We start from the raw sequence: 25,983 nt of genomic DNA, 5'->3' as shown, positions 1-25,983 counted from the left end.
AAACTAAACTGGTTTCTGGCTATGTTAAAACAATAAGAAGATCAGTGAGGCAGGTTTTTCTTTTCCATGTTAAAAAGAATGAACACTTAACTATATTCCTGTTATCATTACATTTATTCACTATATATACTAAAAAAGAATATAATGGTTTTACAAAAGAATTCAATGATATCATATGTAGAAGTAAGTAGATGGATCAGTTGCATTTGTTGTGTCTTTGCAAAGAATAGAGCGGGCTTCAATCACTGAGCGAGGAGGCTCAATATCCTTCTCATGCAATGCATTTCCTCGCAGTCTTTGCATCTGGGAAGCAAATGTGTCATCCAATATCTACAAACAAAGTCAAACACTTTTATCAGTTATTCAGTCTCAGTTACATTATTATAATAAAAACATAGTATGTAGTTAGTAGTTAAAGGATTGAGTTACCCCCAGAGCATAGCAAGACCCATTGTACCATATCCTGTTTTCCTTCCTTCCTTCCAGAAACTTTAAAACAATCTAGCACAATTAATTAAAGTAGTGGCTTTAGACTTCAATTTATACATGAGTAGTCATGTCAAATGTGAGTTGTCAACACATGAATAAACCTTTCTGGTTGCTCACCTGTCCCATCCTATCCCATAATCCGCGGCAAATTGCTATAAAGATCTGGCTAGTAAAGACCTCATGCAGGTTGGATATGAAGTCAATGAGTTGTGAATTGAGCAGTTGCATTCTTTCACGCACTTCTGCCTCTCCATCTGCTTCTCTTGTTTCCTCAAGAATCTTCTTCAGACGTGTGCTCCGATTAGCTTGCAACTGAACAGTTTAAAATGTGAATTGTTGAGGTTAATTTTACAGCATCAATGTTCTATGCTATAGGATCACTTATGAACTGGATATTCTGAAAAATCTTACATTGTTGACGAGATTCCCTATTATTGCTTGCAAATAAGTTTTGTATTTGGTTCTCAAGAGAACGGTTATTCCATTCATTTGCTCCCCAAACAATGTTTTCTTATCTCCCATGACAGGTAGACAGGATGCCCATGACTTTAGGATGTCTTCCACTCTACAGTGTAGGACATCAAGAATCCTTTTGATGGTGTTAAAGAATATTCCCAACTGGATAAAAAAACCAAGCATTAAGATTTCTTTCTAAAGGTATATAAGTAAACAAATTGTAGACAGAAACAGCCAAAACTAATAGTATTCAAACTGAGTTTAAGTTCCGGGGAGGTATGGACAAACTTATAAGCACACATAGAACTTACTTGATTAGGAAGCAAGTTGACAGTAGTGGATTGTCTTCTTGCTAGCTTTTGGACTTGCAAATGAAGCCTCTTCGGTATGCTGTCTTTCAAAGGGGTTAAGATATCACTGTATTGTTTCTCAAGGGATTTCATGATTGCTCTCTCTATATTTGCCACAGCCTTCAAAATATAATCCGAAAAAAATATGCAGAATCAAGGGATTATGCGAGTGAGACAGAAATGATTCCAAAGAGATCTTAAATGCAAATGGCTTTATAGAATTTTTGGTGTTTAGAACCTTACATTTTCCAGGTAAAGTGAGTATTGAGGCCATCTATTGATTACCACTTCATACAGGATAAGGTTGTCTTTGATCTTCTCATACATTTGCTCTGCAAACGGGGATGTTGAATGGTTGGTGATTACTCCAGACCAGGGCACCTGTATGTTTTTGATTGTATTAAAGACGCTCATTTCATTGCTAAATGTTGTTGTATGGTTTCCTTAGTCATTCATAATTCATAAAGTAACTAAAAAATTGCTACCTTTTCTGCTTTACAACAATCAAGTAAACTGAGTTGCATATCCTGGATCCACACCATGATGTAATTGTGGAACAAATTTCTGGAGTCTACACCCCCCTGCACAGGACTAAAACAAACATAAAGAATGTTGCATGTGAGAGAAATGGTATTGCAATTTATGGAGGCTTCAAATGCTGTTCACTATTGTACTTGTAAGTGCACTGCCAGAGAAGTTTCTTAGATAAACCTTATATTCCACGACTCAAGGTGCCGTTCAAAGTCAGCGGTTGCAGTTAGAAGCTCATTCACATGCGCCTGTGGACAAGATGGTGGCCATGCAGAAAGAAAAGTTCTCAGCCTGTTACACAGCTCAGTGCTGTAAACGGCTGCTGTGATGTTTGTCAGGTCAATTGAACTGAAAATTGGAGTACAGATGTCAGAAATTCTATTAAGTAATCAAAAGAAATTATTGCTCGGGAGTAAATATGGCTATAGTTTAAGAAGAGAAACGATGAAGAATAATTGTCTCAAAAGGCACGAGATAAAATTCCGATAAACCAAGAGAAACCTGTGCAAAATCTAGTCAGTACCATAAAGAAACATTTCCAAATAGTAGTACAAGAATGGAAAAATAGGAAAGAAAATGTTCTGTTGATTAGTTTCTGTTAAGAAATTAGATGAATACCTAGGAAATATATGCTGGCCGTTGATCGTATGCTGGCTGTGGATCTCTATATCTGCTTGAATTTCATTTCTTATAGAAACACAAAGGTTTTTCATCTTTAGGTATGCAGTTGAGATGGTGATGGTATCCATTAGGTAACCCTCAGTGGTGCTTGACACAAACTCGTCGGTCTCCATCATGTGTTTTCTACACCTTTTTCTTGCAGCAGTCTGTCAACGAAAAAGAGTTATTTAATGTATTAACATTGCATAAACGATCCAGAAAGGCATTTTACTTTTGTATGAGCTTTTACTTTAATCTTTGTATACTATATTATCTAACTTATTGGCCTGAGAAAGAGCTGAAAGGATACAACTTCCATGGAAAAGCAAGCTTCATACAGAGTTCGCTGTTCAAGGATAGTGCTGAATCTTATTCATGAATAAATGCTTAAATTCACACAAAGGCTAAAAGAGCATCAGTCTTCAACAATAATGACATATAAAATTACCTGCAAATAGTTTCTTAGAATAGTTTGAGCATCTAGAGATAGTATATCATGAAGACTGCTGTAGACTTGTATGGCAGGATACAGAGCTGGTGCTGCAGAACAGGATGCTGGACCAAAATGCTGAGTTAAACCTGATGGTGAGCTCTCATCAAGTGATTTATAATTCTCGAAAACTGTAGCCAGAAGACTTTCTATTTGAGTTTCACAGTCCAAAAGTAGGCTTCTCTGTGAAAATGGATTAAGAAATTGTTAACTGATTCTCCATTTACAAACAGGAGGTTACATTATAACAATGTTATAAACTGTAAATTAGTTAGGATCAATATTAGATGAGAAGAAATGAAGAACTTCTGTCTAGGAGGATATATTATTCTTCCCCAAAGCATTTCCGCTGTGCGTAATTACAATATATATTTTTTTTATGTAATAGTTTGCATAAACCCTCTCAACCACCTATGTCATTTCAAGGATTTCAAATGAATGCCAGTAAACCAGACTAACTTAAATCATATAAGTGCTTGCTCATTGTTGAAACATGAGAGAATTTTTACCTCCTGCCTGGTCAATCTCCTCTCACTTCTGGCCTTTATTAAGGGTTCAAGCAACTCTTTCACAAGCTCCAGGCAGTCCTTGGTTGGAGTTGCCACATTCATTACATGTAATAGATATCTACAAGAGATTGGTGGTAAGCAAAAGTGATTTGAGAAATAATGAGAAGAAAAGAGTAACTTAGCTAACTGTATGTGGGTACCTCAACTTGGCATAAGAGTCAGAAACTCCATAGTAGTCTGCAAATGTCTCTAACAACCACTTCCATGGCCCATCCAGTCGCAAGTTTCTGCAGTGGAAATGCTGTGCACGCATAGCACCCTCCAACAATAAATCATAAGCTTGAGTTTCCACCACAGTTGAACTCTGCAACAAGAAATAAATTAATATGAGACTGGCCAGAAGTAGCTAGAATTGACCATCTTGGTTGTTACTAGCCAAAATTAAGACAATCATATGATTAAAACCATGTTGTCCTGTTTGAAAAAATTCCAACTAGTAATGGTATGAGCAAAGTTAAAAATATTTTCTCTTTTGATAAGTACACTGAAACCTCAGTCACATAGAACAGATATGTATGATTCTTGATAATAAATCTCAGAGAGGGAAAATTCCGATTTGATTCCTTAATAACTTTAAAGATATATTCTACTAATAACTGTTATGTCCTTTTCTCAATGCAATTCTTATCTTAATATTATTCATTCTTCTTTCATCAGTGAACTTAAAAACTTCTGTTTGGTAGGGTTAGAACCTTTATTTGATTGTTTTCATCACTTGTCATTGTGCTGCCAATGGAAAGCTGAATCTTGCCAACACATTCTTGTTCATCATGATATATTGGCCACCACCGAATTTTGTCACTCTGCATATTAAACAGATACATTACATGTCATGTCATGTATGTGGGTGGTGTAAAAGAGAAGAATAATATTTACAGATGATATAGCAATATAGAGCTTACAGGATTATCACTGAGGGATGAAATTGGGATTCTGGCTTGACCATGGACTGCCTTTTTTGAATCTTGGACTTCAACAACTAGGACATCCCCTTGGTTCTCTGGGAAACTGAATTTACATGCCAGTGTAAGATCTTTAACATTATTGATAACATTACATGTACTATGAGCTGAAAATCACCAGGTCAAGCACAGAAATACATTACTGCATACTGGTATCAGAAGGCAGAACATAATGATTATTGTATGATTTTTAACTATTCAGATTAGTCAATCCAACAAAGTTTCTTCATCAGTTGTCATGATTCTAGATTCTGCTAAGATGCATTTGCAAAACATTCATAGACTACAATATTTCACTAGTTTCCTAACAGTAGGACAATTACAAACATTTGTCCCAATTAATCAAGAAAAAAAAATCAAACTTACAAATCATGGTAGTCTCCAGTTCCAGGGTGTAGAAAAATTGCAGAACTTGACTCTGCTTCATTTGCTTCTGATGTACTCTGAAGTTGGATTAAGCAAGATAGTGGCTCTACAAGAACAAGAAGGTGAGCGTCAACTCATTATGCAATGGTAGGGTTAATGTACTTACACGCATGAACATAATAATTTAGAAAGCTCAAGTATTTAGGAGTCATGCAAACATTAAGCATTTAGGAGCCATTCTTTACCAAGAGATATCTATCAGTTTAGCAAACAGTGTCCATCTTGATGCCAAGAGATACTAAACTGTAAAGTGAGAATAGTTATAGAAATCTTCCAGAAGAAGCACTAACCTTCTGATCCCATTGAGGATGAGGCTGACTTCATAGAATTTATGCCACTTTTCACGAATGATGAAACATGCCGGACGTATTCCATCCCAGCTTGTACGTAGATTGAACCTCTCTGTGAACTAGTGATTTGAAGTTTGCGTCTTGGTATAATGCGAAGTTTCCTCACTGCATTTATTCATATAGCACATCAGGTGATATGATTCTGAATTGCAATGTTGGAAGAGGATCAATATCATGAACGCATAATTGGATAAGTGAGCTATATGATTCTGCTTAGATGTATAATTACCTTCCACTCTTATTTTTCCTACAACCTTCTTCATCTTCAGGGGAAATGTTTGTTCTGAATTCCTTGCATTTATGCCTTCAGTTTGTTTTACTTTTACACCTCGAGGTTGCAACAAGAAGTCATGCAATCTATAGAATTCAAGGGACAAGATAAATGATTGAGGGCGATAGATGAAGGCAATGAAGCATAAATTTTAAAATGAAACGGAACCCACCCAAAGGCACTTCGAAGAGTCAGGCACTCATCTTTCAAAAACTCTGGTGCCTCAGTGCAGCCTCTTGCCCATGCTTGCAGGCACAAGCGGATGCATGCATCATAAGTGATAAGGGTTTGCCAGGCATATTGACTATTGCAACTGCTGAAATAACATGGAAAGGAACAGTGCACATTAGGCCCAGATTTTCAAAGCATTAATCTGGGTACGAATCTCAGGTTTGTTTTCCTTGAATAAGAGTTCATACTCAGCTAAAAAAATCAAGGTGTTTCAAAATAAGGTAATGATGTGTGTTTGTATTTTACTTTGCTGATATATAAAGTTTTACATAAGTGCATGAAGTCAAGGTTGACAGCACCTGGTGTTGTAATATGCTAAATGAGGTCTTTCAGTGTTCTCTGTGATAGTTCTGTCTAGTCTGCACAGTTAAGCATCAAATGGACAATGTAATTCGGAAGGGAAGACAAGGGAAAAAATGGAAAGAAAGAAAGAAAGAGGGGCAATTGAAGGCAGCCATAGATGGCAATAGAAGTACCTTTGAGCAAAGTCAGTGGTGGCTTTTACATTGCTGGGTTTTTGCTCAATTGAACATTCACTTCTCCCACCCACAGATTCTCTGGATGGCCAAGACTCATTTTGTTCATTCATTGGGGAGCCCTTGGAGAATCTCTCAAGTTGAGGTGGAAAATCAGCATCAATAATAGGAGGAGCACTTGGAGGAGTAGCAAACTCAACTGAATCATCAAGACAATTGAGACTGCGCAGGTGAACCTGCTTGTGAAGGTGAACTCCTCCTGCACCAGGTGTGAGCTTCTTTTGAACACCGAGAGTATTGGGAAGTTGAAGTGTCAGGTTCTGATTGGCCAAACCTTTCTTGAGGATGCCATTGGAGCGTTGGGGTTTCGGGAGTTTACATCCAAAGAGTTCATCCTCATCGTAGTAGTGTGAGACTGGCCTCTCCAAGTAATCCAAGTTGGTTGGAGCAGAGAGTTCTTCATCAGAAGAGTCGGCATCGTCGGGCAGTGAAACAGTGCTTTCATCCGTGTCATCCCCGACGGAAAAGGCAACGTTTCGAGGGGTGAGCAAGGCAGTATGGAACTTGAGCGGAGGGAGAACAGGAGAGTTGAGAACGGGAGATCTTGGGAATCTCTCACTGACAATTCTTCTCTCAGATAGAGGAGACCGTGCGGGAGCATCGGGCTCAGGCTTAGAGTCTTCCACTTGTGATCCCTGTGGATTGTGGAAAGAAGAAGATTCAAAATGAGACAAAGTAAAAGAGGAAAGCAGAAGGAATCGGAATCCACATAAAGAAAGAACAAGAATTCAAAATGCAAAGGCACACAAAGGAGGAGGAGCGAACCTGCTTGATCCATTGAATGGCGGTGTCGTCCAGACCTTCGGTGAACATCATGAGAGAGAGAGAGAGAGAGAGAATCAACTGTACAGAAGCAATTACTAGCAAGTCTCGAGATCGGGAGCAAGAGAGCGTGTATAGAAAGGAAGTAGCTCCCTACTAGCTCCACCTTATACGACTCACAACGGCTAGTTTCCATAATTCTCCATTTCAAACTAAGGAAACTTTTTTCCCCCAATAATTTAATTTAAAATACCATTTGGACATCATTTTATACCACAAACGCAAGCCTAAATATTTCATTCATTTTTCTCTTCCCGTTTTTTCCTCCTGTGCTATAGTAGCTTAATTAATTATGAATAACAAAGTTTAAGGAAACGGGAATTCCAGCAATGAATGCTCGATCTCCCTAAGAAGCTTCTAAATTAATATTCTTGCATAAAATAAATGTACACTACTAGTTGGTTGTGCATGTGTTATTAATGAACTCTAACTTTTTTTAACCATGAAATTAAACATTAACATGTTTATGTCTACTAGTGCAGTATGTAATTTTGAGTAGTAGAGAGGCCATATTTTGCTATCTTTGACAAATAAATTGAAAAGTCAAATGCAGCAGCAGCCGGAGTTGGTTCTATCTACGAAGGCGACAAACGCATATGGTATACCCGGTCAACCATGTGAGCGTGCTCTGCTTTTTTGGAGTGAATTTCCTTTGTTTAGTTTAAGAAGAAAATTTTGAAACGATCTCTCAGTTTATTTACATACCTTTTTCAAGCTAGTTTATTGATTTAGATTTAGTCTCTGAGGTGGAGTAACTAAATAAAAAACTAAAATGATTAAACATAGAGTGAGGAATAATTACCAACTCTATCTGAATTGTTCAACAGCGTATTCGTGAAAGTAATCTCCCACCTACTCGTTTCGTTTCAGCTTGCTCCTCGTGCACGGCAGTCACTACTCACTCACCAACCAAATAATGTTTCTCTATTTAAACATTTCATACCTAGGTTGAATTGTTTAGGAAGGAAGATGGCTGGCAAGCAAATTGTTTCCTCTGACCCCCTGAGCTGGGGCCTAGCAGCGGATTCACTCAAGGGCAGCCACTTTCATGAGGTCAAACGCATGGTGGCCGAGTACCGGAAGTCCGCCCTTTGCATGGGAGCGGGGGAGCCCCTAACCGTGTCGCAGGTGGCTGCCGTTGCCAAGCGTGAGTCTCAAGTCAAGGTGGAGCTCGCTGAGTCTGCGAGGGCAGGCGTCGAGGCCAGCTGCCAGTGGATCATGGACAGCGTTGAAAAAGGCATTACCATCTATGGTGTTACCACTGGCTTTGGCGCTGCCTCCAACAGAAAAACCGATCAGGGACTTGCCCTTCAGAGAGAGATGGTTAGGTGAGATTTTTCTGTTCTTGTTAATTAAATGATGGATGCATATATATGAATGCTTTGCTAATATTGTTCTTCTGGGTGATTTTTGAACAGGTTTTTGAATTGTGCAATATTTGGCCATGAAAGTGAGTTATCTCATACCCTGCCAAAATCAGCAACGAGAGCAGCAATGCTTGTGAGGGTCAACACCCTTCTTCAGGGGTACTCTGGCATCAGATTTGAAATCTTAGAAGCTATCACCAAACTCCTCAACAACAATGTCACCCCCGTATTGCCATTACGCGGTACCATTACTGCTTCTGGCGATCTGATTCCTCTCTCCTACATTGCTGCATTGCTAACTGGCCGGCAAAACTCCAAAGCCCTCGGACCCTCTGGAGAGTCCCTTGATGCAAACGAAGCTTTCCATTTAGCAGGGCTGCATTCTGGGTTCTTTGAGCTGAAACCCAAAGAAGGACTTGCCCTCGTAAATGGCACTGCCGTGGGGTCTAGTGTAGCTTCTGTGGTGCTCTTTGAGGCAAACATCTTAGCTTTATTGTCTGAAATTTTGTCAGCAGTTTTCACCGAAGTTATGCAGGGGAATCCAGAATTTACACATCATTTGATACATAAGCTGAAGTACCATCCTGGCCAAATTGAAGCTGCTGCTATTATGGAGCACATCTTAGAGGGTAGCTCTTACATCAAACAAGCCAGAATGCGACAGCCAGATCCATTGCAGAAACCTAAAAAAGATCGTTATGCTCTCCAAACTTCTCCTCAGTGGCTTGGTCCACAGATTGAAGTCATCAGGTATTCGACTAAATCAATTGAGAGGGAAATAAACTCTGTCAACGACAATCCTTTGATTGATGTCACTAGTAGCAAGGCTTTGAATGGTGGCAATTTTCAAGGCACCCCAATTGGAGTTTCGATGGATAATGCACGCTTAGCTGTTGCTTCCATTGGCAAACTCATCTTTGCCCAATTTACCGAGCTAGTCAATGACTCGTATAACAACGGTTTGCCATCGAATCTCTCTGTCGGCAGAAATCCGAGTCTGGATTATGGTTTTAAGGCATCTGAGGTTGCCATGGCTGCTTATTGCTCTGAACTTCAATATCTGGCAAACCCAGTAACCAACCACGTACAAAGTGCTGAGCAACATAACCAAGATGTGAATTCCTTGGGGTTAATTTCCGCTTGGAAAACCGTAGAAGCTGTGGAGATATTGAAGCTAATGTGCTCCACGTATTTGGTTGCGCTTTGCCAAGCTATTGACTTGAGGCATTTGGAGGAAATTTTGAAGAGCACAATCAAGGATACTATAAGCGGAGTTGCAAAGAAGACATTAAGCACGAATTTGTTTGGATCATGTGAGACAGATTTGCTCAAAGTAGTTGATAGAGAATATGTATTCTCCTATATTGATGACCCCTTCAATGTTAGATATCCATTGATGCCAAAATTGAAACAAATACTTTATGAGGAAGCACAAGCGAGTGCCATCAGCGGGAAGAAAAATGCGAGCGTAGTTTTTGAGGAAATTGGAGCTTTTGAGAATGCGTTGAAGAGTATGTTACCAAATGAGGTTGAAAGTGCAAGGGTGGCTTATGAGAATGGGAATCCAACAGTTCCAAATAGAATTGCAGAAAGCAGATCATACCCATTGTATAAGTTTGTGAGGGAGGAGCTCGGAATAGGGTTGCTCACCGGCGAGAAGACTGCCTCACCAGACAAAGAATTCGAGAAAGTATTTACAGCAATTTGTCAAGGAAAGATTTTGGACTCCATTCTAGACTGTCTCAAAGAATGGAACGGGGTTCCCGTTTCAGTTTTCTAGCTTTCCAGTTTGTACTTGTCACTAGTGTTGAATTTAGTTTAACTATCAAATAAAGAAATGTATGATTTTAATTTCTAATAGCAAGAAAATAAAAGTTGTTTCAAGTATGAAGAATTAGACAAAAAATAGAAGGTCAATCAATCTTGACGGATGAGAAGAGATAGTGGACAAAGTAGAAGGAGACAAGGAAGCCAATGGTGCCAGTGGCGAGCATGATTGCAAGTGCCATGAGAAGTGAATATCCAATATAAAGCATAGCGGAGACAGGTCCACTCAGACTCTGAAGGTCGAAAACCAGGTAGTTTATGGAGTACATGAAGACGTACAAACAAACAGAACCCGATGCAAAGAATGCCTTCCACCACCACTTCCAATCTTCCACACACAGATGCATGTACGTCAGCACCACTGACACTTCTGCACACACCATCACCAGCAATAGCATTACTATCAATAAGAATCCAAACACGTAATAGAACCTGCCTAGCCATATACTCGACATGATAAAGAACAGCTCTATGAACAGGGTTCCAAATGGGAGGCTCCCTGCTCCCACTACCAGAATCCACGATGGATATTTTCCTCCTGGAATTTCCCTTGCAATCTGATTCGTTCTAACCGGATACTCGATTTCCTTCGCTCTCGTCCCCAGAAATCCTCCCACAAGGGTGAGCGGCACTGAGATGCAGAACCACAGGAAGAGCAGCTTAAAGTACAAGGAAATGGGAATAGCGCCAGTGCTCTTGCTGCCCCACAACAGAAAGTTGATTGCAGTTAGAATCACGAAAGCAATTCCTGGAAAGAAGCATGCAGCAAACCACGAAATCCGCCACCACCCTTGCGTTGTTCCCTTGATGGTCCTCCACACTCGCACACTCACATATCCAGCGCCGATTCCCAAGAACAGATATAGAATTATCATCCCCGTTAGCAGCATCCCCCTAGAAGCTGGAGACATGAACCCAAACGCCGCAAACACAATGGTAACGGCAGCCATGCCAAGAATCTGGACCCCATCGCCAACCATCACGCACAGAAGCGTCGCGTGTTCAGGCTCCCTGAATACATCCCCCACAACTAGCTTCCATCCGGAGAGCTCCTCGTTCATTTGAGCTTGGGCCTCTTTGTCCAGTTCCTCGTACCTGGTCAAGTCCCTCCTCACGGTTCTCAAGAAGATCACGAAGACAATGCCGGCGAGGAAAAAGATGACCATGAGTGAGTTGAAGATGGAGAACCAGTGCACCCTGTCACCATCCATCTTCAAATAAGCGTCCCAACGCGACGGCCATCTTATGTCGCTCTTGACAAACTCAACCTCGTAGGTGAATGATATCCTCTCGTTCTCACTGATTATTTGGTACTTGCTTAGGCCCGTGGGGCAAGTGATGGTGGAGATGTTATCATACATGTGAAGCTTTGTCATGAGTTGAGGATCGCGTTTGATGCTGCAGGGAGCCACTTGAAAGCCAACAATCTGATATCCCGGCGGGGATGATGGCTTGTCGTTGTTGTCAGGATCGGCGGCAATGACTCCCAGACCTCCCTCCCCGGTGCCAATAATTTCAAGATCGCCCCCTTGGTATTCATGGACCAAGACGGTGAACCTGAGATGGTTGATGATGTAGTCGGCGGTGGCGTCCGGGGGCGTGTAGCCGACCGGGAAGCCTGTCCACTGGATCTGAACCCCGTTTTGCATGGCAAACCTCATGGCAGGGAGATTGTCAAGGATCATGTTGACCTGATACAAATCGCGAGTTCTCTGTTTGAGGAGCTTGACTTCCTTTTCGTTCAAGGGAGGTGTAGTGCAGAGGTAGAGTGACTCGTTGATATTGATGCGGAAACGATAGGGAGAGTTGTCGATCTGATCTCCCATAAGAAGCTCTCCGATATTCTCAGCACTTTTCTTGATGCCGCCTCTGGGCTTGCAATAAGGGAGACTGTAGTAGCTGAATGGAAGCTCCGTCTCGATGGACGTCATTGAATTCACTTTCCCATATATCTCATCTCCATTTGAGTATGTGTGCATGTACGTTCCCGGCAGATAGAATCCATTCGTCCTTTCAACACAAACCCAAACCCAAACCCAAACCCAAACCCAATTGCAGTACATCAACCACCCTTTTCTCACACTTGCTAACTCCATTTGCATTTCTTTCACATCACAACACCATCAATTCTGTAATACAAGACAATTATATATCAACATTCTAACATGCTAAATCCACATATACGTATTCAATATTCTCTATCCATAAACTATAAGGACTGTAATGTAGAAATCCTAAATCTGATCCGTTAGTTGCGAACGAGAAATCAACATGAAAAACCGTTCTATATATGTATGTACACACAGTCGCATTTGATCCGGGATCATTTACAGCGAAAATCGTAGGAAGTAGCAAGAACAAACACAAATTTCAATGACAGAGAAAGAGACGTGAAAGGAAATATGACTAACCATGGAGTTTGGCGAAGGAGATCTCACACAGCAGATTATTAGAAGCTAAGTAAGAACCAAATCCAAAGCGAATTCACAACGAAGAACCATTGCAGGTTTGCAGCAACACAAAAGATGTCTGTATACGTGGATCAACACCACTTACGCTATCTTATTTACAACAACAACAACAACAAAGCCTTGTCCCACTAAGTGGGGTCGGCTACATGAATCAAACGACGCCATTGTGCTCTGTCATGTATCATGTCTACAGAGAGACCGTTTACATGTAGATCTCGTTTGACCACCTCATGGATGGTCTTCTTAGGTCTTCCTCTGCCTTTCGCCCTTTGTCCATCTTCCATCTCATCCACCCTCCTGACTGGATGTTCTATCGGTCTTCTTCTCACATGTCCAAACCACCTGAGACGTGATTCAACCATCTTTTCCACAATGGGTGCTACTCCAACTCTCTCCCTTATATCTTCATTCCTTATTTTATCCAATCGCGTGTGACCACTCATCCATCTCAACATCTTCATCTCTGCCACACTCAGCTTATGTTCGTGCTCTCCTTTAGCCGCCCAACACTCCGTACCATACAGCATAGCCGGTCTTATAGCGGTGCGATAGAATTTACCTTTAAGTTTTAAAGGCACTTTTTTGTCGCATATAAAACCAGATGCACTCCGCCATTTTGACCAACCTGCTTGAATCCTATGATTTACATCATGTTCAATCTCTCCATTATCCTGTATGATGCACCCAAGATACTTAAAACTTTTAACTTTTCGTAAGGTGTTCTCTCCAATTTTCACCTCTATATTGGAGTTTTCCCTTCTCAGACTGAACTTACATTCCATATATTCCGTCTTGCTACGGCTTATGCACAGACCATACACTTCTAGAGCTTCTCTCCATAACTCCAACTTCTTATTTAGGTCTTCCCTTGACTCTCCCATAAGGACGATATCATCGGCAAAAAGCATGCACCATGGCACAGGCTCTTGGATGTGCTCTGTGAGTACTTCCAAGACTAATGTGAAAAGGTATGGACTTAAGGATGATCCCTGGTGTAATCCTATACCAATAGGGAATTCCTCTGTCACACCACCTTGAGTCTTCACACTAGTTGTGACCCCATCATACATGTCTTTAATTGCCCGAATATATGCGATCCTTACTCTCCTCTTTTCTAAAACCTTCCATAAGACCTCCCTTGGTACCCTATCATACGCTTTTTCCAAATCAATAAACACCATGTGTAGATCCCTTTTATTACTACGATACCTCTCCGTCATCCTTCTTAATAAGTATATCGCTTCAGTGGTAGATCTGCCTGGCATAAATCCAAATTGGTTCTCTGTTACTTGTGTCTCTTTTCTCAACCTCCGTTCTATCACCCTTTCCCATAACTTCATAGTATGACTCATAAGCTTAATCCCTCTATAATTTCCGCAACTTTGTATATCCCCCTTATTCTTGTAAATAGGTACCAAGGTGCTCTTTCTCCACTCATCAGGCATCTTCTTTGACCTTAAAATCTCATTAAAAAGCTTGGTTAACCAGTTGATGCCTTTTCCTCCAAGACCCTTCCAAACCTCAATCGGGATATTATCAGGTCCTACTGCCCTGCCATTTTTCATCTGCTTTAGAGCCTCTTTTACCTCGAAGTCTCGAATCCTTCGATAGTAGTCAAAGTTTTGATCTTCTTCCCTTGTGCATAATCGACCAAGGCTCGGAAGAGTCTTCTGTCCCTCATTAAATAACTCGTAGAAGTAGCTCTTCCACCTTTCATTAATCTTCTCCTCTTGAGCCAACACCTCTCCATCCTTATCCTTTATGCACTTAACCTGATCCAAATCTCTCGTTCTTCTTTTCCGGCTCTTTGCAATTCTATATATACCTTTTTCTCCTTCTTTCGTGTCCAAAGACTGGTAGAGACCCTCATATGCTCTTGTTCTTGCTTCACTTACAGCCACTTTTGTCTCTTTCTTAGCCACCTTATATTTTTCCCAGTTATCTGCATTGCGGCATAAAGACCACTCTTTAAAGCATTCTCTTTTTATCTTTATCTTTTCTTGTATACTCGCATTCCACCACCAGGACTCCTTGTCTCTTGGTCCTATTCCTTTAGATTCACCAAAACTTTCTTTTGCTGTTCTTCTAATAACTTCTGCCATCTCCCTCCACATCTCTTCCGCGCTTCCATTCCCATCCCACCTTGCCTCTTCTCCTACCCGTCTTAGGAAGCTTCTTTGTTCCTCACCTTTCATCCGCCACCACCTCGTCCTTGGGTTCTTCGTATGATGTCTTTTCCTCAACTTTTGCTCAACGCGAAAATCCATGACGAGCACCCTATGTTGTGTTGTCAAACTCTCTCCCGGGATAATTTTACAGTTAATGCAAAATTTCCGGTCGACTCTCCTCAACAAGAAGAAGTCGATTTGAGAGCTTGTCATGCCACTCTTATAGGTTATAAGATGTTCGTCTCTCTTTTTAAAACATGTATTTGCGATGAGAAGATCAAAAGTTGAGGAAAAGTCCAAAATAGTTTTACCCTCGGCATTGATCACCCCGAAACCATAGCCTCCGTGAATACTCCCATATCCAGTCACTTCTCTCCCAACATGGCCATTTAAATCTCCTCCTAAGAAAATCTTATCTCCCAAAGATATGCCTTGAACTAAACTCTCTAGATCCTCCCAAAACCTTATCTTGTGTTGTTCGTCCGAACCCACTTGCGGTGCATAGGCGCTAATCACATGAAAAGCACCTCCCTCCACCACAAGTTTGATAGAGATGATCCGATCTCCCACCCTCTTGACATCAACTACGTCCTTCTTCCACTGCTTATCCACAATTATTCCAACTCCATTCCTATTCTTCACCTTTCCTGTATACCAAAGTTTGAAACCAGAAGAATCCAACTCCCTAGCCTTTGCACCAACCCATTTCGTTTCTTGTAGGCACATAATGTTAATCTTCCTCCTTGTCATGGTATCCACCACCTCCATGGACTTTCCTGTTAGAGTGCCTATGTTCCATGTCCCAAATCTCAACCTTTTGTCGCTTCGACCTTTACCTTTTCCTTTGTGAACTAGCTTATTTACCCTCGTCCGTTCACGAAAACGCGAGAACCCTTGCTCTTTTAACACTACATCCGGGCACCGATGCAGCGGCTCTTGCTTTGACACCGTACTCGAGCCATACGGCGCGTTACTTCCGGGTAACGACCTAGCTTTAGCGCAATAATGTCTTTGATTCATGTCATGGGGGGTTCGGCTATATTTTTACGTTGGTTGCCGAAGACCTAACACAACCCTCCTCCTTTATCCGGGCTTGGGACCGGCTATGTACCGCAAGTGTAACATACGCTATCTTATTTAAATAAATAAAATTGTCTCTCCTAATTTTATGCTACTACTTGCCACGTATTTGTAATGCTTTTGAAAAAAATAAGACAGAAACTGGATTATTTATTTAGATCTTCTAAATAGTATACTTTCTTTGTCACCAAAAATATTATTGAAAATACCAAAGAAAAAGGTACACTCTTCTGCTTATTTAAAATTTTTTCTATTTTTACACGTAGACACCGCTTATTGGGAAAATCCCTTTTTGTTTATCAAATTATGCCTCAATCAATTGGTAAAATTGTAAAAGACAAAAGTTTTTCCGTTTTCTGATTTTAATTTCTACTAGTTAACTAATTTATATTGTTTCAAAAAAAGCCTAATTTATATAAAGACAAAAAAAATGAAGAATGCTAACATTTTCAGAAGTTATAAAGCATAATTTTATCTTCAAACTAAAATGGACCTCCTTGGCGGCAAATATATGATACTTGTGACTTGATGCCTTGATGGCATTTCATATTTCTGTAGTTGGGCTGAACATTAACAGACAGTTGAATCCATTTTAGGTTCAATTCTTGTTTTTACACTTTCACACCCATTCATTCACACTACTTGCAACTGATGATATGAATGGATAACATGTTTAGTTTAAAAATAATACTCTACGCAAATCACAGCTTTAAAACATTTTGCATGAGAGTTTTTGCTTGTGCCATAATTAAGGATTAGGAACAGCTAAAGGTCTGAGCAACAGAAAGTAGCAGCTGCGACCCACACGATGATGAATAATGTTTGTAGTTGTTTAACATGTCATTTCTTACAAGGCTACACCATGGAATGTCCAAATGAGGCCACAGTCACGAAAGAGTGAAAAGAGATACAAAAGGTTATTGGTGATAGTGATTTTTGCTAATGGCAACAACTGGACAACAACAACCACCAAGAGTAACAAAAGATTTCTTGTAAAATATACAATACATTTTAGTGGAACTTAAGACTGGTCAATACGTTGTTGTGCACGGGATCAGCCAGATGATCAAGGAGGTTTTGGTAAGGGCCAACTCCTGTCACAAGACCTTGAACAAAGTAACCCAAGATTGCCAACATGGCCAACCTCCCATTCTTCACTTCCTTGAGCTTCAAATCCTTCAAGGATTTCTCATCCTTGCCAAAACCAAGGGGGTTGAAGAAAGGTCCTCCGGGGTAAGCTGGGTCACCGGAACCTCCAAGACCCTTCTCCAGTCCTAAGAAGTATTGCTTTCCCATGGAGCCAGGTTTGGCCCAATCTTGGAACCTTCTGTGCTCTGCAAATCCCATGAGTGCCATCTCCAAGACAAAGAGTGTATAAGGGTCTGCCCAGTAGTTGTATGTTCCTGCAGGTGGGATCACACCGGTCTTGAACCATGGCAGTGCTGTCTCCTCTGGTATCAGACCAGCCTTGCCAAGAATCTCGGGTGCTATGGCACCGACTGCACCCAACATTGCGTAACGACCGTTGATGATCTCTCCGTATGCCAGCCATCTTGGCTCAATGAACCCTCCTGTTCCTTCAGGGTCTGAAAGTCCAAGTGGATCAAATCCATAGTCACCGGGGAGGCTGCAAAGTCATGACAATGATACCCAATTATAATTCTACTATTCATAAATACACACAAGTAGACCAGCAACAAAGAGTGGTATAATTGCTAGGTTATTAGCATCATAAAAAATTTGTCTAAGCAGAATGGAACTTTACCTGCCATCCAAGTAAGAGAGAGACTGTTTTGATGCAAACCACAAGGGTCTGTCTGCTCCTTGCTGAACTCCAAACGAAACACATAAGGCTTTGTTAGTATGCATTTCGATTAAAACAAGCACATAAAACAGAGGAGCATTGAAGGAGGATGACCTTGACAGGTGGAGTGGAAGACGCCCTGACTAAGAAGGAGGCCCTTTTGGAGAATCCATTGGGTCTTGATCCAAAGCTCTGCCTGGCAGCCTCGCCTGAGAAGGTAAGAGATGAAGATGATACCAGAGCTTGTGCAGCCATGATACTTCTTTGCTGCGGCCAAAGAGAGTTTTGTTCTAAAATGTTAGATTCTGGTGAGGAGGAGGATTAAGAAAGAATGATATCTCAAGTATCCTCCAATAAGCACGAGGCATGGAGATATGGAGCGAGCTAAGCCACTACTTGAGGCCCCCACCAATGCAACTTCCTGGTCCATGTGTCGTGTAATATTGTGTGGATGAGCTTATGATCTACTTCTCCAACCAACACTATACACGTAATCTCATGAATCCGATAAGGGATATTGTTTTCGTTTTTGTTTCCTTCTATGTATGTGTGTTGGCTTCATTGTATCCCGTGTTGATAGCTCTCTCGCTCTACGTGGAATTTTTTTTACCACTTGCTCTTTTTCTTGCCTCAAAATTTATGCGGAACGAAGTAGAAGAAAATTCTCAACAGCATAACATATTAAATGTGAAGATGGTGTTATATGTTGCTTCTTTCTTGTCCTTCTCGGATTAATTACCCAAAAAGTGTGGCTAAAAGGCAAAAAAAAAATTAATTTCTATTAAATACTACCATTATTAAATTCAATTTCATTATGCTCGTAGTGTTGTATTTGACGGTAGAGATATATTATCAGGTTCCTAAGTAATTTTTATTTATCAACTAAACTAAAATACAATGGAACTCAATGTATCCTCACTTCTGTGGATTTCTTAAAATTTGCAGCAGTAAAGATTGCTCATGCGATTCTATATTCTTCCCAAAATCGAACGAACTCATCGTCTGAATATCCAACCAAGGTCAATAAAACTCTGTATTTAGTCCACAGAATCAATCCAGGCTGTTCCAAATAGCACGGTTGTCAACCAAACATTAAAAAATATGCAGCAGATCCTTAAGCAAAGAGGGTACAACTTTCAGCGTTACGGATATATTGAAGTTGAAACATCCAAGAAGAAATTATTATTACCCCTGGATATAGCACTCGTGTTGATTTTCGAATATTCATAACATGTTTTAGTGGAGCCAGATCAAGCAGATGCAAAAACAGCTGGAGTCGCATATACATTTATAAGATGCAATTCAAAGAAAAATGACATTTGACGATGTGTTTGTTCTTTTTGGACCTCCATTTTAGATAATCGGATAGCCAAATAGACTCAAATTTCAAATTCAACACTATTCTGGTGAAAATGAGAAGATGGGAGGAAGAACGAAGATAGCTATGAAAATGACGTAGGTAATTAGATAGTACCTTAGCAATAGATCTCCAAATGCTTCTATTTTTTTGAGATAACTTTACCGTTTGAAACCTAGCCATTGAAATGGCAAAGCTTATAATACATCCATGGCAAAAATCCAATAACAAATGCAAATCTCTTATGTCTTCACCGAAAATAAATGCCACTGAAATGCTATTTCTTTGTTGGGCTCTGAACTGTATGCCTTGTAAGAACATAGCAGTCTGGTGGTGAGATGTTTGTATAATAGTTCTGGATTGTTTCTGTGATTTCAAACCCAAATTTCTTATAAAAGTTTATGGCATCTTCATTATTTGTCTGCACATGCAAGTAAACCTCAGAAATGTTTTGCTTGGAGCAAAGATCAAGTACATGATTCAAGAGCTTTGTTCCTGCATAAAACCAATTACAGAACTTGCCACAATCAACTTTTGTTTGATAAAAAAAAAAATAAATCATGTAGATAACAAGTTTGAAGGGAGATAAATTTTGAATAAAGAAAAAAGGGTCGGCAGAAAAAAACTGATATATTTCTCATATGCAGTTATGCACTATGATGCTTAATTGGGTGTTGTGATCATTTGCACACACATTATAATGAAAATGATCAAATAAACCTCCAGTTAGCACAAGGGAAAGACATTGAAATTCTTCCTTACCAATACCAAGCCCACGGTAAGGTGCCAAAACACCTAAAGTCATAATGTAAACCCGGATTTGTCCCCCATTTTCCTTCTTCTCAAGCCGGCATGCAATTGCACCAACACATATGTCACTGTAGTATGCTGAAAGACAGTACGAACAAAACAAGTGCTGGGTTATTGTTGTATCCAATATTGAGCACACGCTACATTAATGGAAACGTTAACACATTCTACAGGTTTCATGTATTTGTATAGCAATGAATTGAATGATAGGTATATCAACCTTATTGGTGTGCAACTAAAAGAAAGTCATTCAAGTAAAACTTGGATATCAAACTTAGTCCTAAGAATATTCGGTGTACAAATACTACATTAAAGGGTGTTTGAAGCAATCCTAAACTGTACTATTCAGATATATTATATCTACCAAACAAAAAAGGAAAGGGTTCTGTATTCAAATAAAAATGACAATGTAGAATGTACACTGTTTGAAGCATGGATAAGGAAGATGACTGATTAAAAGTAACAAACATCTTGAAATGAATGAGGAACGAAATAGAAGTCCCTCAAACCATGAGCACACTTAACAAACCAAAATAAAAATGATTAGTTAGCATTACATTAGCTAAGCTACAGTGGACTGGATTCAAACCAAAATAAAAAACGATATAGCAGCGAAACTATGAAGATTTGCATATAATGCTTGGGCATGAAACGAACCTAGTTTAGTGAATTCACCGGAAGCAAGTGCATCGGCATAGTATTTTTCATTGTAACGAACAGGGAAAAGAGCTATGTTGAGCTTCTTGAGCTGCATTAGGTTCTTGTCCCTCACTCCGTCGAGTGAGATTGAGACTTCACGCCCAGCTCCCATTCTACAAATGGAAACATGGAATATGCTCATCGCAGGAAACAACAATTCAATACCATAAAATTCAACCCTTCCCAAATCCCAAACCAGGCGCCAAGATAAATAAGATTCGGCTGGCAAAGACATTAATGGATAGGAGTGAAGTTGCGATGGAGCGTGAGAAAAGGGCCGTCCGTACCTGAAAAGAGTTTGAATCTGAGAGAAGGGGCTGAGTGTCGCTTCGGAATCAGAAGGAACAGCACCACCAGAGAAACACAAGTGGAGTGGCGTGGCGGTGGAGAATAAGCGTGACACATTTTTAAACCTAGAATCAGGGATTATTTTGACTTTTTACAAGCCCCATTCTATTTTCAGCTTCTTTTCGTATCTAAATTATGTTTTCTTCTTACCCTTTTGGGGTCAGAAATTAAAATGAGACTAATAAAATTGGATATTTATAAAAATTGAAATCAATCTGGTTGAGATTGATGAAATTCCGTTACATTTGTATCCTCTTTTAAATTTATGTAAAATGATGTAACTATTAGAGTTTATTACTTGACTATAAAATATAGTAGCCTACAAAAATTTATAAGCAAACAGACAGAGATCCTACAAGGATTTATTAACAAACCGAAACCTCTAAATAAGTAAATAACGAAGAAAATTTAATCATGATAAATTATCACCGACTCACTTTATAATACCTTAAGCAACAAAAATATAACTAATTCTTCTAAGTTACTATTTATAACATCCAGTCACTACATTTTATCATATCAATAAATTATATTCTAAATAAGTAAACATATTAATTTTGTTTATGATAGTTTATATATTTACATATAGATATATTTTTAAGTTATAAGTGTAAACGTAAATATTGTATATACTTTTTTTTTTTAATTTGAGGTGAAATTCGAACATGAGACCTCTAAATAAAGAAGGAAGATAATGTTATTTAAGTTATAACTCGTTGAAAAACACTTTATATACCTTGATTGTATAACAATAGTTGTTCATATAGCTTTTTTGTGTATCAGCATTTAACCTGCAAATATTATCACTTAGCAAAACAAATTGGCTAGGACTAAAAATGGTCAATTTTGTGATTTAGTAGACAAAAGGAAAAAAGAGAATAAGAAAAGATAAATCAATAAAGCAACAAAGCTGCCAATGCGGAAAAAAAACTGATAATTGCTTTATAACTAAGAAACACAACAATTAAATCATAGTCAGACTGCGAATGTGGGCGAGGGTGGTAGGAATGTAATCCATGCAGGGGGGATTTAACTGAAACGGGTGGTCCGGTGTATCGGCCGTGAGGGAGAGAAGAGAAAACAAGTGTTAAATAAATATTGAGATGTTAGCTCACTTCTAAATAGGTTGATTAATGGCAGAAAACTAACTCTACTCCCAGCTGATCTCAGCACACAAGCCCCTTGATTGGCTCGAGCAAGACATTCTTGCTAAGTTAGGCTTGTATTAAGATTCTAGCTTGTTCATTGATCGTGTCCATGTTAAGTGATAATATTTTAACATTTTATTTGCAAAACCTAAATTAAAATTATTAATTTTGATGGCATTGACTCTTGAGAGTAGTTGAATGGTTGAAACCATTGTTGTTTCCGGCTCTAACGGTATTAAACGCTGCTGGAATGTAGAAACGAAGTGCCACAAGACCCCCTATGAGCGAGAGTATATATAATACTGTGTTGTATTAAAAGGGAAGGAAAATAGATTAGACGATAAAGAAGCAGAAAAGGGGATCACCTTATCATTATTCATCCGATCTGACTCACAGCAATGGCTCATTCTGCACCAATTACGTCAGCTCCTTCTTACTCTCTAACCGCACTCCCCTTCACTACTACATACTCTTCTCCATCTGGAATATTCCTCGCTAAGCCCACGTGGAACCCCAAAATGCTCCATCTCCGGAGCAGACCACCAGTCAGAGCTGCCGTCTCCATCGAGAAAGAGACGCCAGAAGCCCACCGCCCAGACACCTTTCTCAGAGAATCCGACGATCAGGCCCATTCTTCTTCCTCCTCCTCTTCTGTAAGGGCCCGCTTCGAGAAGATGATTAGAGAAGCTCAGGACACCGTCTGCACCGCCCTTGAGGCCGCCGACGGCGGGGCCAACTTCAAAGAGGACGTTTGGTCCAGGCCCGGCGGCGGTGGCGGCATCAGCAGGGTTCTCCAGGACGGCGCCGTTTGGGAGAAGGCTGGAGTTAATGTCTCCGTTGTTTACGGCGTCATGCCGCCAGAAGCTTACCGCGCTGCAAAAGCTGCCGCTTCTCCTGACCAGAAGCCTGGTCCTATCCCTTTCTTCGCCGCTGGAATCAGCTCCGTAAGTGTTTCCCCCATTCAATTCTTTTCGATTTCAGATGGAATGGGCAATGACATCAACCTTTGTTCAGGTTTTGCATCCGAAGAACCCATTTGCCCCAACCTTGCATTTCAATTATCGCTATTTTGAAACTGAGGCTCCTAAAGGTAATGGCGCCCTTGCAGATTATGATTTTGCATTCTTATTTCGGAGCTGTTTCTCATGCCATTATTACTAGTGTTGTCATATAGCTCAAAATCTTACATATGCCAATTTCTAAGGTAATTGTCTTGCAAATAAGTATCTGCATAAATTTGCTGCCACTGACTGTGTAACCCTGTTGAATTCTACAGATGCTCCCGGAGCACCTAGGCAGTGGTGGTTTGGCGGGGGGACTGACTTGACTCCTGCTTACATTTTCGAGGAGGATGTTAAACACTTCCATTCGGTATATTCTCAATGCAAAAATATTAGTTCATGACATTTTTGTGATTTAGATTTAGAATTTTAGGGAGAAAATAAGTCAAGTAAAACACTAATGAACCATAGTTCTGCTGTTTTAAAATGGCACTTCACATTCATGTATTGCTTCTTATGTTTTTTTTTATAGATAGATTTGAAGTGTTGGATGGGTTTACCTGAATCTGATTCCTATAGCTAGTTTTTTTTTTCGTAAATAAGGCATCTAAAACAGCCTTCTTTAGTGGTACTAGTTTCTTTTGCTGCTACTATTGAGGGTTTCTGCATGCAAATGCTTGAGAATTCTGCAATCAGATCAATTTACATAATTCTATTTTATTTACAACAAACCCTGACAAGGAAAGAGAAATCCATCCGTTTGATGCTTACTTAAAATTCTTATGAGAGGATTTTTTTTGCCCTTTTGGAAACTTGCACTTGAGCATTAGGCTCATTTGCTACGGTATATTCCCCTCTCCCCCACTCAAAGAAGATTAAAAGAAAAAAGTGTGAGCTTATTCTTGTTGAAACAAGAGCAACTTATTTACTTCTATCGTGCTGAAATTACAGACTCAAAAAAAGGCCTGTGACAAGTTCAATCCTGATTTTTACCCCCGCTTCAAGAAATGGTGTGACGACTACTTCTATATCAAGGTATGACTCTTAATTCATTTTGAAATAAGTATTGGTTTAGTTGTAGTCTTAGGTTCTATTTGACAAACAGAAAATAAACAAACATATTAAAAGTATGTACTACTTATTCAGTTGTTCATTTCAATAACCTATAATAAAAGAGTATACTTGAAATCCTTTTGTCTGTCCATCAATCATCATCATTAATTTTGATTAACTTTGTGTGTGGATAATACAAAATGGGGAACGAAATGGTAGTAAATAGTGAATACCGATAACTGTTGGTGAGAATCAGACAAGGGAATGGGAAGAAGAGTAGATTCAAGTGGTAGCAAGAGATGGTACTATTGCATGAAAAAGTACATCGAGCTGATGTGGTTATATTAAGGAGAGTTTATATACTAGTGTGTGAAGGGAGAATAAGTATAATAACACAGGAATATATATATGAGGAACAAAAACTTGATATATCTATTCACGATTGATTTGGTTTAGAAACTCAAAATGCAAATACACAGGTCGGATCTCATTGACAATATTGGGATTGAAAAACTCCACTGTATTTACCTTCTTATAGTCTATTACTCATCATGCATTGTGGTTCCATTTTCAGCATAACAAGGGAGCCTGTATAATATGTAACTAGATCGCTCCTGTAAGTGTTCTGTCAAGTTTTGGGGGTTAGAGTAGATTCAAGGTGTGTCTATAATTGAACTTTAAGTGCATGATAGAGTTGATTCAGTGTGTGTGGGCATAATTGAACTTTTAAGTGCATGACATATTCTGTTGATTTTTTTCCTTATTTTGCCTCTTATTTCTACATTCAGCATCGAGGTGAAAGGCGAGGACTGGGAGGAATATTTTTTGATGATCTGAATGACTACGATCAGGAGATGCTTCTTTCCTTCGCGACCGGTAATTGCTTGCATTTGCATGTATAAATGGATGCTTCTAACTAGAAAGACATTTCATTCATTTTTTTTCCCTTCCTGTTTCATGCTTGTTTAAACTATGGTTTTTCTTGCAGAATGTGCAAACTCTGTTATTCCTGCATATATTCCTATCATAGAGAGAAGGAAGGATTTGCCCTTTACGGAGCAGCAGAAAGCATGGCAACAATTGAGAAGGGGACGATACGTTGAATTCAATTTGGTATAGTATTAAAGTTCAATCTTTCTAATACACACACACAAGGCTCTATTCTTTCTCAATTCAAGGTGACATTCGATTAATCAAAATTATGGCAACAGGTATACGATAGGGGTACCACATTTGGGCTTAAAACAGGAGGCAGAATAGAGAGTATTCTTGTATCTCTCCCACTGACTGCTCGATGGGAATATGATCATGTAAGATTGTAGATTCTTTTCTTATTTTAAATACACTGGATATTTTGTATCTCTTAATTTTCTATCTATGAAATCGATACTGAAATGGTGTTATCTTTTTGTGCTCAGAAACCAGAGGAGGGAAGTGAAGAATGGAAACTCTTGGATGCCTGCATCAACCCCAAGGAGTGGGTGTAATTTATGGACTTAGCAATGCCCCTAATTTGCTTCGTTGTTTATTAACCAGAGAGCTTGTTTCTTCTTTCGGTGTATATCAAGTTCTTGTTACAACGAATACAATTCTAGCTTGTACACTGAATTCAAATTAAACGTTTTGCTAGTTTCATTTTTTGTAGAGGGTGAAATGGAGAAAATTACAAATATGAAATATCTAAACTCTATCTGTAGCAGTACCAAC

At 39.5% G+C, this 25,983-nt stretch overlaps 6 protein-coding genes across 10 annotated transcripts; 2 read left to right on the top strand and 4 right to left on the bottom strand.

The window, feature by feature from the left end:
* On the bottom strand, window positions 1-8,488 carry LOC112765226 (uncharacterized). Of its 5 annotated transcripts, XM_072223035.1 has the most exons (23): window positions 7,946-8,488; window positions 7,087-7,121; window positions 6,596-6,956; window positions 6,262-6,520; window positions 6,085-6,144; window positions 5,727-5,870; window positions 5,513-5,640; window positions 5,224-5,388; window positions 4,874-4,979; window positions 4,448-4,553; window positions 4,238-4,348; window positions 3,686-3,849; window positions 3,486-3,603; window positions 2,935-3,159; window positions 2,445-2,653; window positions 2,007-2,174; window positions 1,781-1,886; window positions 1,539-1,676; window positions 1,257-1,415; window positions 901-1,107; window positions 607-801; window positions 430-501; window positions 1-330 (listed from the first exon to the last, which is right to left on the bottom strand). In XM_072223035.1, exons 4-23 carry the CDS (start codon window positions 6,372-6,374, stop codon window positions 172-174), a joined length of 2,853 nt encoding a protein of 950 aa, XP_072079136.1. In that variant the 5' UTR covers window positions 6,375-6,520; window positions 6,596-6,956; window positions 7,087-7,121; window positions 7,946-8,488; the 3' UTR covers window positions 1-171. The 5 variants fall into 5 exon arrangements, with proteins under 5 accessions (XP_072079136.1, XP_072079135.1, XP_025666930.1 ...); XM_072223034.1 differs by lacking the exon at window positions 7,946-8,488 and having other exon boundaries at window positions 5,727-5,867; window positions 7,087-7,680; XM_025811145.3 differs by lacking the exon at window positions 7,946-8,488 and having other exon boundaries at window positions 7,087-7,281.
* LOC112765227 (phenylalanine ammonia-lyase class 3) lies at window positions 7,755-10,394 on the top strand. The gene is made up of 2 exons (XM_025811146.3): window positions 7,755-8,471; window positions 8,562-10,394. The coding sequence occupies exons 1-2, from the start codon at window positions 8,113-8,115 to the stop codon at window positions 10,288-10,290; spliced, it is 2,088 nt and encodes a 695-aa protein (XP_025666931.1). The 5' UTR covers window positions 7,755-8,112; the 3' UTR covers window positions 10,291-10,394.
* On the bottom strand, window positions 10,341-12,884 carry LOC112765230 (transmembrane 9 superfamily member 12). Its single transcript, XM_025811147.2, has 2 exons — window positions 12,749-12,884; window positions 10,341-12,466 (listed from the first exon to the last, which is right to left on the bottom strand). The coding sequence occupies exon 2, from the start codon at window positions 12,437-12,439 to the stop codon at window positions 10,424-10,426; it is 2,016 nt and encodes a 671-aa protein (XP_025666932.1). The 5' UTR covers window positions 12,440-12,466; window positions 12,749-12,884; the 3' UTR covers window positions 10,341-10,423.
* Window positions 12,885-16,865: 3,981 nt separating this feature from the next.
* On the bottom strand, window positions 16,866-19,387 carry LOC112765233 (chlorophyll a-b binding protein 8, chloroplastic). Its single transcript, XM_025811149.2, has 4 exons — window positions 19,335-19,387; window positions 17,975-18,920; window positions 17,822-17,883; window positions 16,866-17,683 (listed from the first exon to the last, which is right to left on the bottom strand). Exons 2-4 carry the CDS (start codon window positions 18,113-18,115, stop codon window positions 17,068-17,070), a joined length of 819 nt encoding a protein of 272 aa, XP_025666934.1. The 5' UTR covers window positions 18,116-18,920; window positions 19,335-19,387; the 3' UTR covers window positions 16,866-17,067.
* On the bottom strand, window positions 19,336-21,156 carry LOC112765234 (uncharacterized). Its single transcript, XM_025811150.3, has 4 exons — window positions 21,014-21,156; window positions 20,685-20,839; window positions 19,980-20,105; window positions 19,336-19,712 (listed from the first exon to the last, which is right to left on the bottom strand). The coding sequence occupies exons 2-4, from the start codon at window positions 20,836-20,838 to the stop codon at window positions 19,495-19,497; spliced, it is 498 nt and encodes a 165-aa protein (XP_025666935.1). The 5' UTR covers window position 20,839; window positions 21,014-21,156; the 3' UTR covers window positions 19,336-19,494.
* Window positions 21,157-22,045: 889 nt separating this feature from the next.
* On the top strand, window positions 22,046-25,966 carry LOC112765232 (oxygen-dependent coproporphyrinogen-III oxidase, chloroplastic). Its single transcript, XM_025811148.3, has 8 exons — window positions 22,046-23,166; window positions 23,237-23,312; window positions 23,499-23,593; window positions 24,175-24,258; window positions 25,065-25,152; window positions 25,265-25,389; window positions 25,488-25,586; window positions 25,695-25,966. The coding sequence occupies exons 1-8, from the start codon at window positions 22,621-22,623 to the stop codon at window positions 25,761-25,763; spliced, it is 1,182 nt and encodes a 393-aa protein (XP_025666933.1). The 5' UTR covers window positions 22,046-22,620; the 3' UTR covers window positions 25,764-25,966.
* The last annotated feature ends 17 nt before the right edge of the window (window positions 25,967-25,983 follow it).

This window comes from Arachis hypogaea, chromosome 17, assembly GCF_003086295.3.
Source record: "Arachis hypogaea cultivar Tifrunner chromosome 17, arahy.Tifrunner.gnm2.J5K5, whole genome shotgun sequence".
Classification (NCBI taxonomy): Eukaryota; Viridiplantae; Streptophyta; class Magnoliopsida; order Fabales; family Fabaceae; genus Arachis; species Arachis hypogaea.
The sequence above is the reverse complement of the archived record's forward strand: the minus strand, read 5'-3'. Positions and strand labels throughout refer to the sequence as shown.

Coding starts and splice junctions, on each gene's coding strand:
- LOC112765234 (XM_025811150.3), bottom strand. CDS start 20,838: ATGGGAGCTGGGCGTGAAGTCTCAATCTCACTCGACGGAGTGAGGGAC. Junction 20,106..20,684: donor CGGTGAATTCACTAAACTAG/GTTCGTTTCATG, acceptor ACTGTCTTTCAG/CATACTACAGTGACATATGT. Junction 19,713..19,979: donor TTACCGTGGGCTTGGTATTG/GTAAGGAAGAAT, acceptor GGTTTTATGCAG/GAACAAAGCTCTTGAATCAT.
- LOC112765230 (XM_025811147.2), bottom strand. CDS start 12,439: ATGCAAATGGAGTTAGCAAGTGTGAGAAAAGGGTGGTTGATGTACTGC.
- LOC112765226 (XM_025811143.3), bottom strand. CDS start 7,137: ATGATGTTCACCGAAGGTCTGGACGACACCGCCATTCAATGGATCAAG. Junction 6,957..7,086: donor CCATTCAATGGATCAAGCAG/GTTCGCTCCTCC, acceptor CACAATCCACAG/GGATCACAAGTGGAAGACTC. Junction 1,887..2,006: donor CTTGAGTCGTGGAATATAAG/GTTTATCTAAGA, acceptor TGTTTGTTTTAG/TCCTGTGCAGGGGGGTGTAG.
- LOC112765227 (XM_025811146.3), top strand. CDS start 8,113: ATGGCTGGCAAGCAAATTGTTTCCTCTGACCCCCTGAGCTGGGGCCTA. Junction 8,472..8,561: donor CTTCAGAGAGAGATGGTTAG/GTGAGATTTTTC, acceptor ATTTTTGAACAG/GTTTTTGAATTGTGCAATAT.
- LOC112765233 (XM_025811149.2), bottom strand. CDS start 18,115: ATGGCTGCACAAGCTCTGGTATCATCTTCATCTCTTACCTTCTCAGGC. Junction 17,884..17,974: donor CTTCCACTCCACCTGTCAAG/GTCATCCTCCTT, acceptor TTTGGAGTTCAG/CAAGGAGCAGACAGACCCTT. Junction 17,684..17,821: donor CTCTCTTACTTGGATGGCAG/GTAAAGTTCCAT, acceptor ATGACTTTGCAG/CCTCCCCGGTGACTATGGAT.
- LOC112765232 (XM_025811148.3), top strand. CDS start 22,621: ATGGCTCATTCTGCACCAATTACGTCAGCTCCTTCTTACTCTCTAACC. Junction 23,167..23,236: donor TCGCCGCTGGAATCAGCTCC/GTAAGTGTTTCC, acceptor ACCTTTGTTCAG/GTTTTGCATCCGAAGAACCC. Junction 25,390..25,487: donor GATACGTTGAATTCAATTTG/GTATAGTATTAA, acceptor TTATGGCAACAG/GTATACGATAGGGGTACCAC.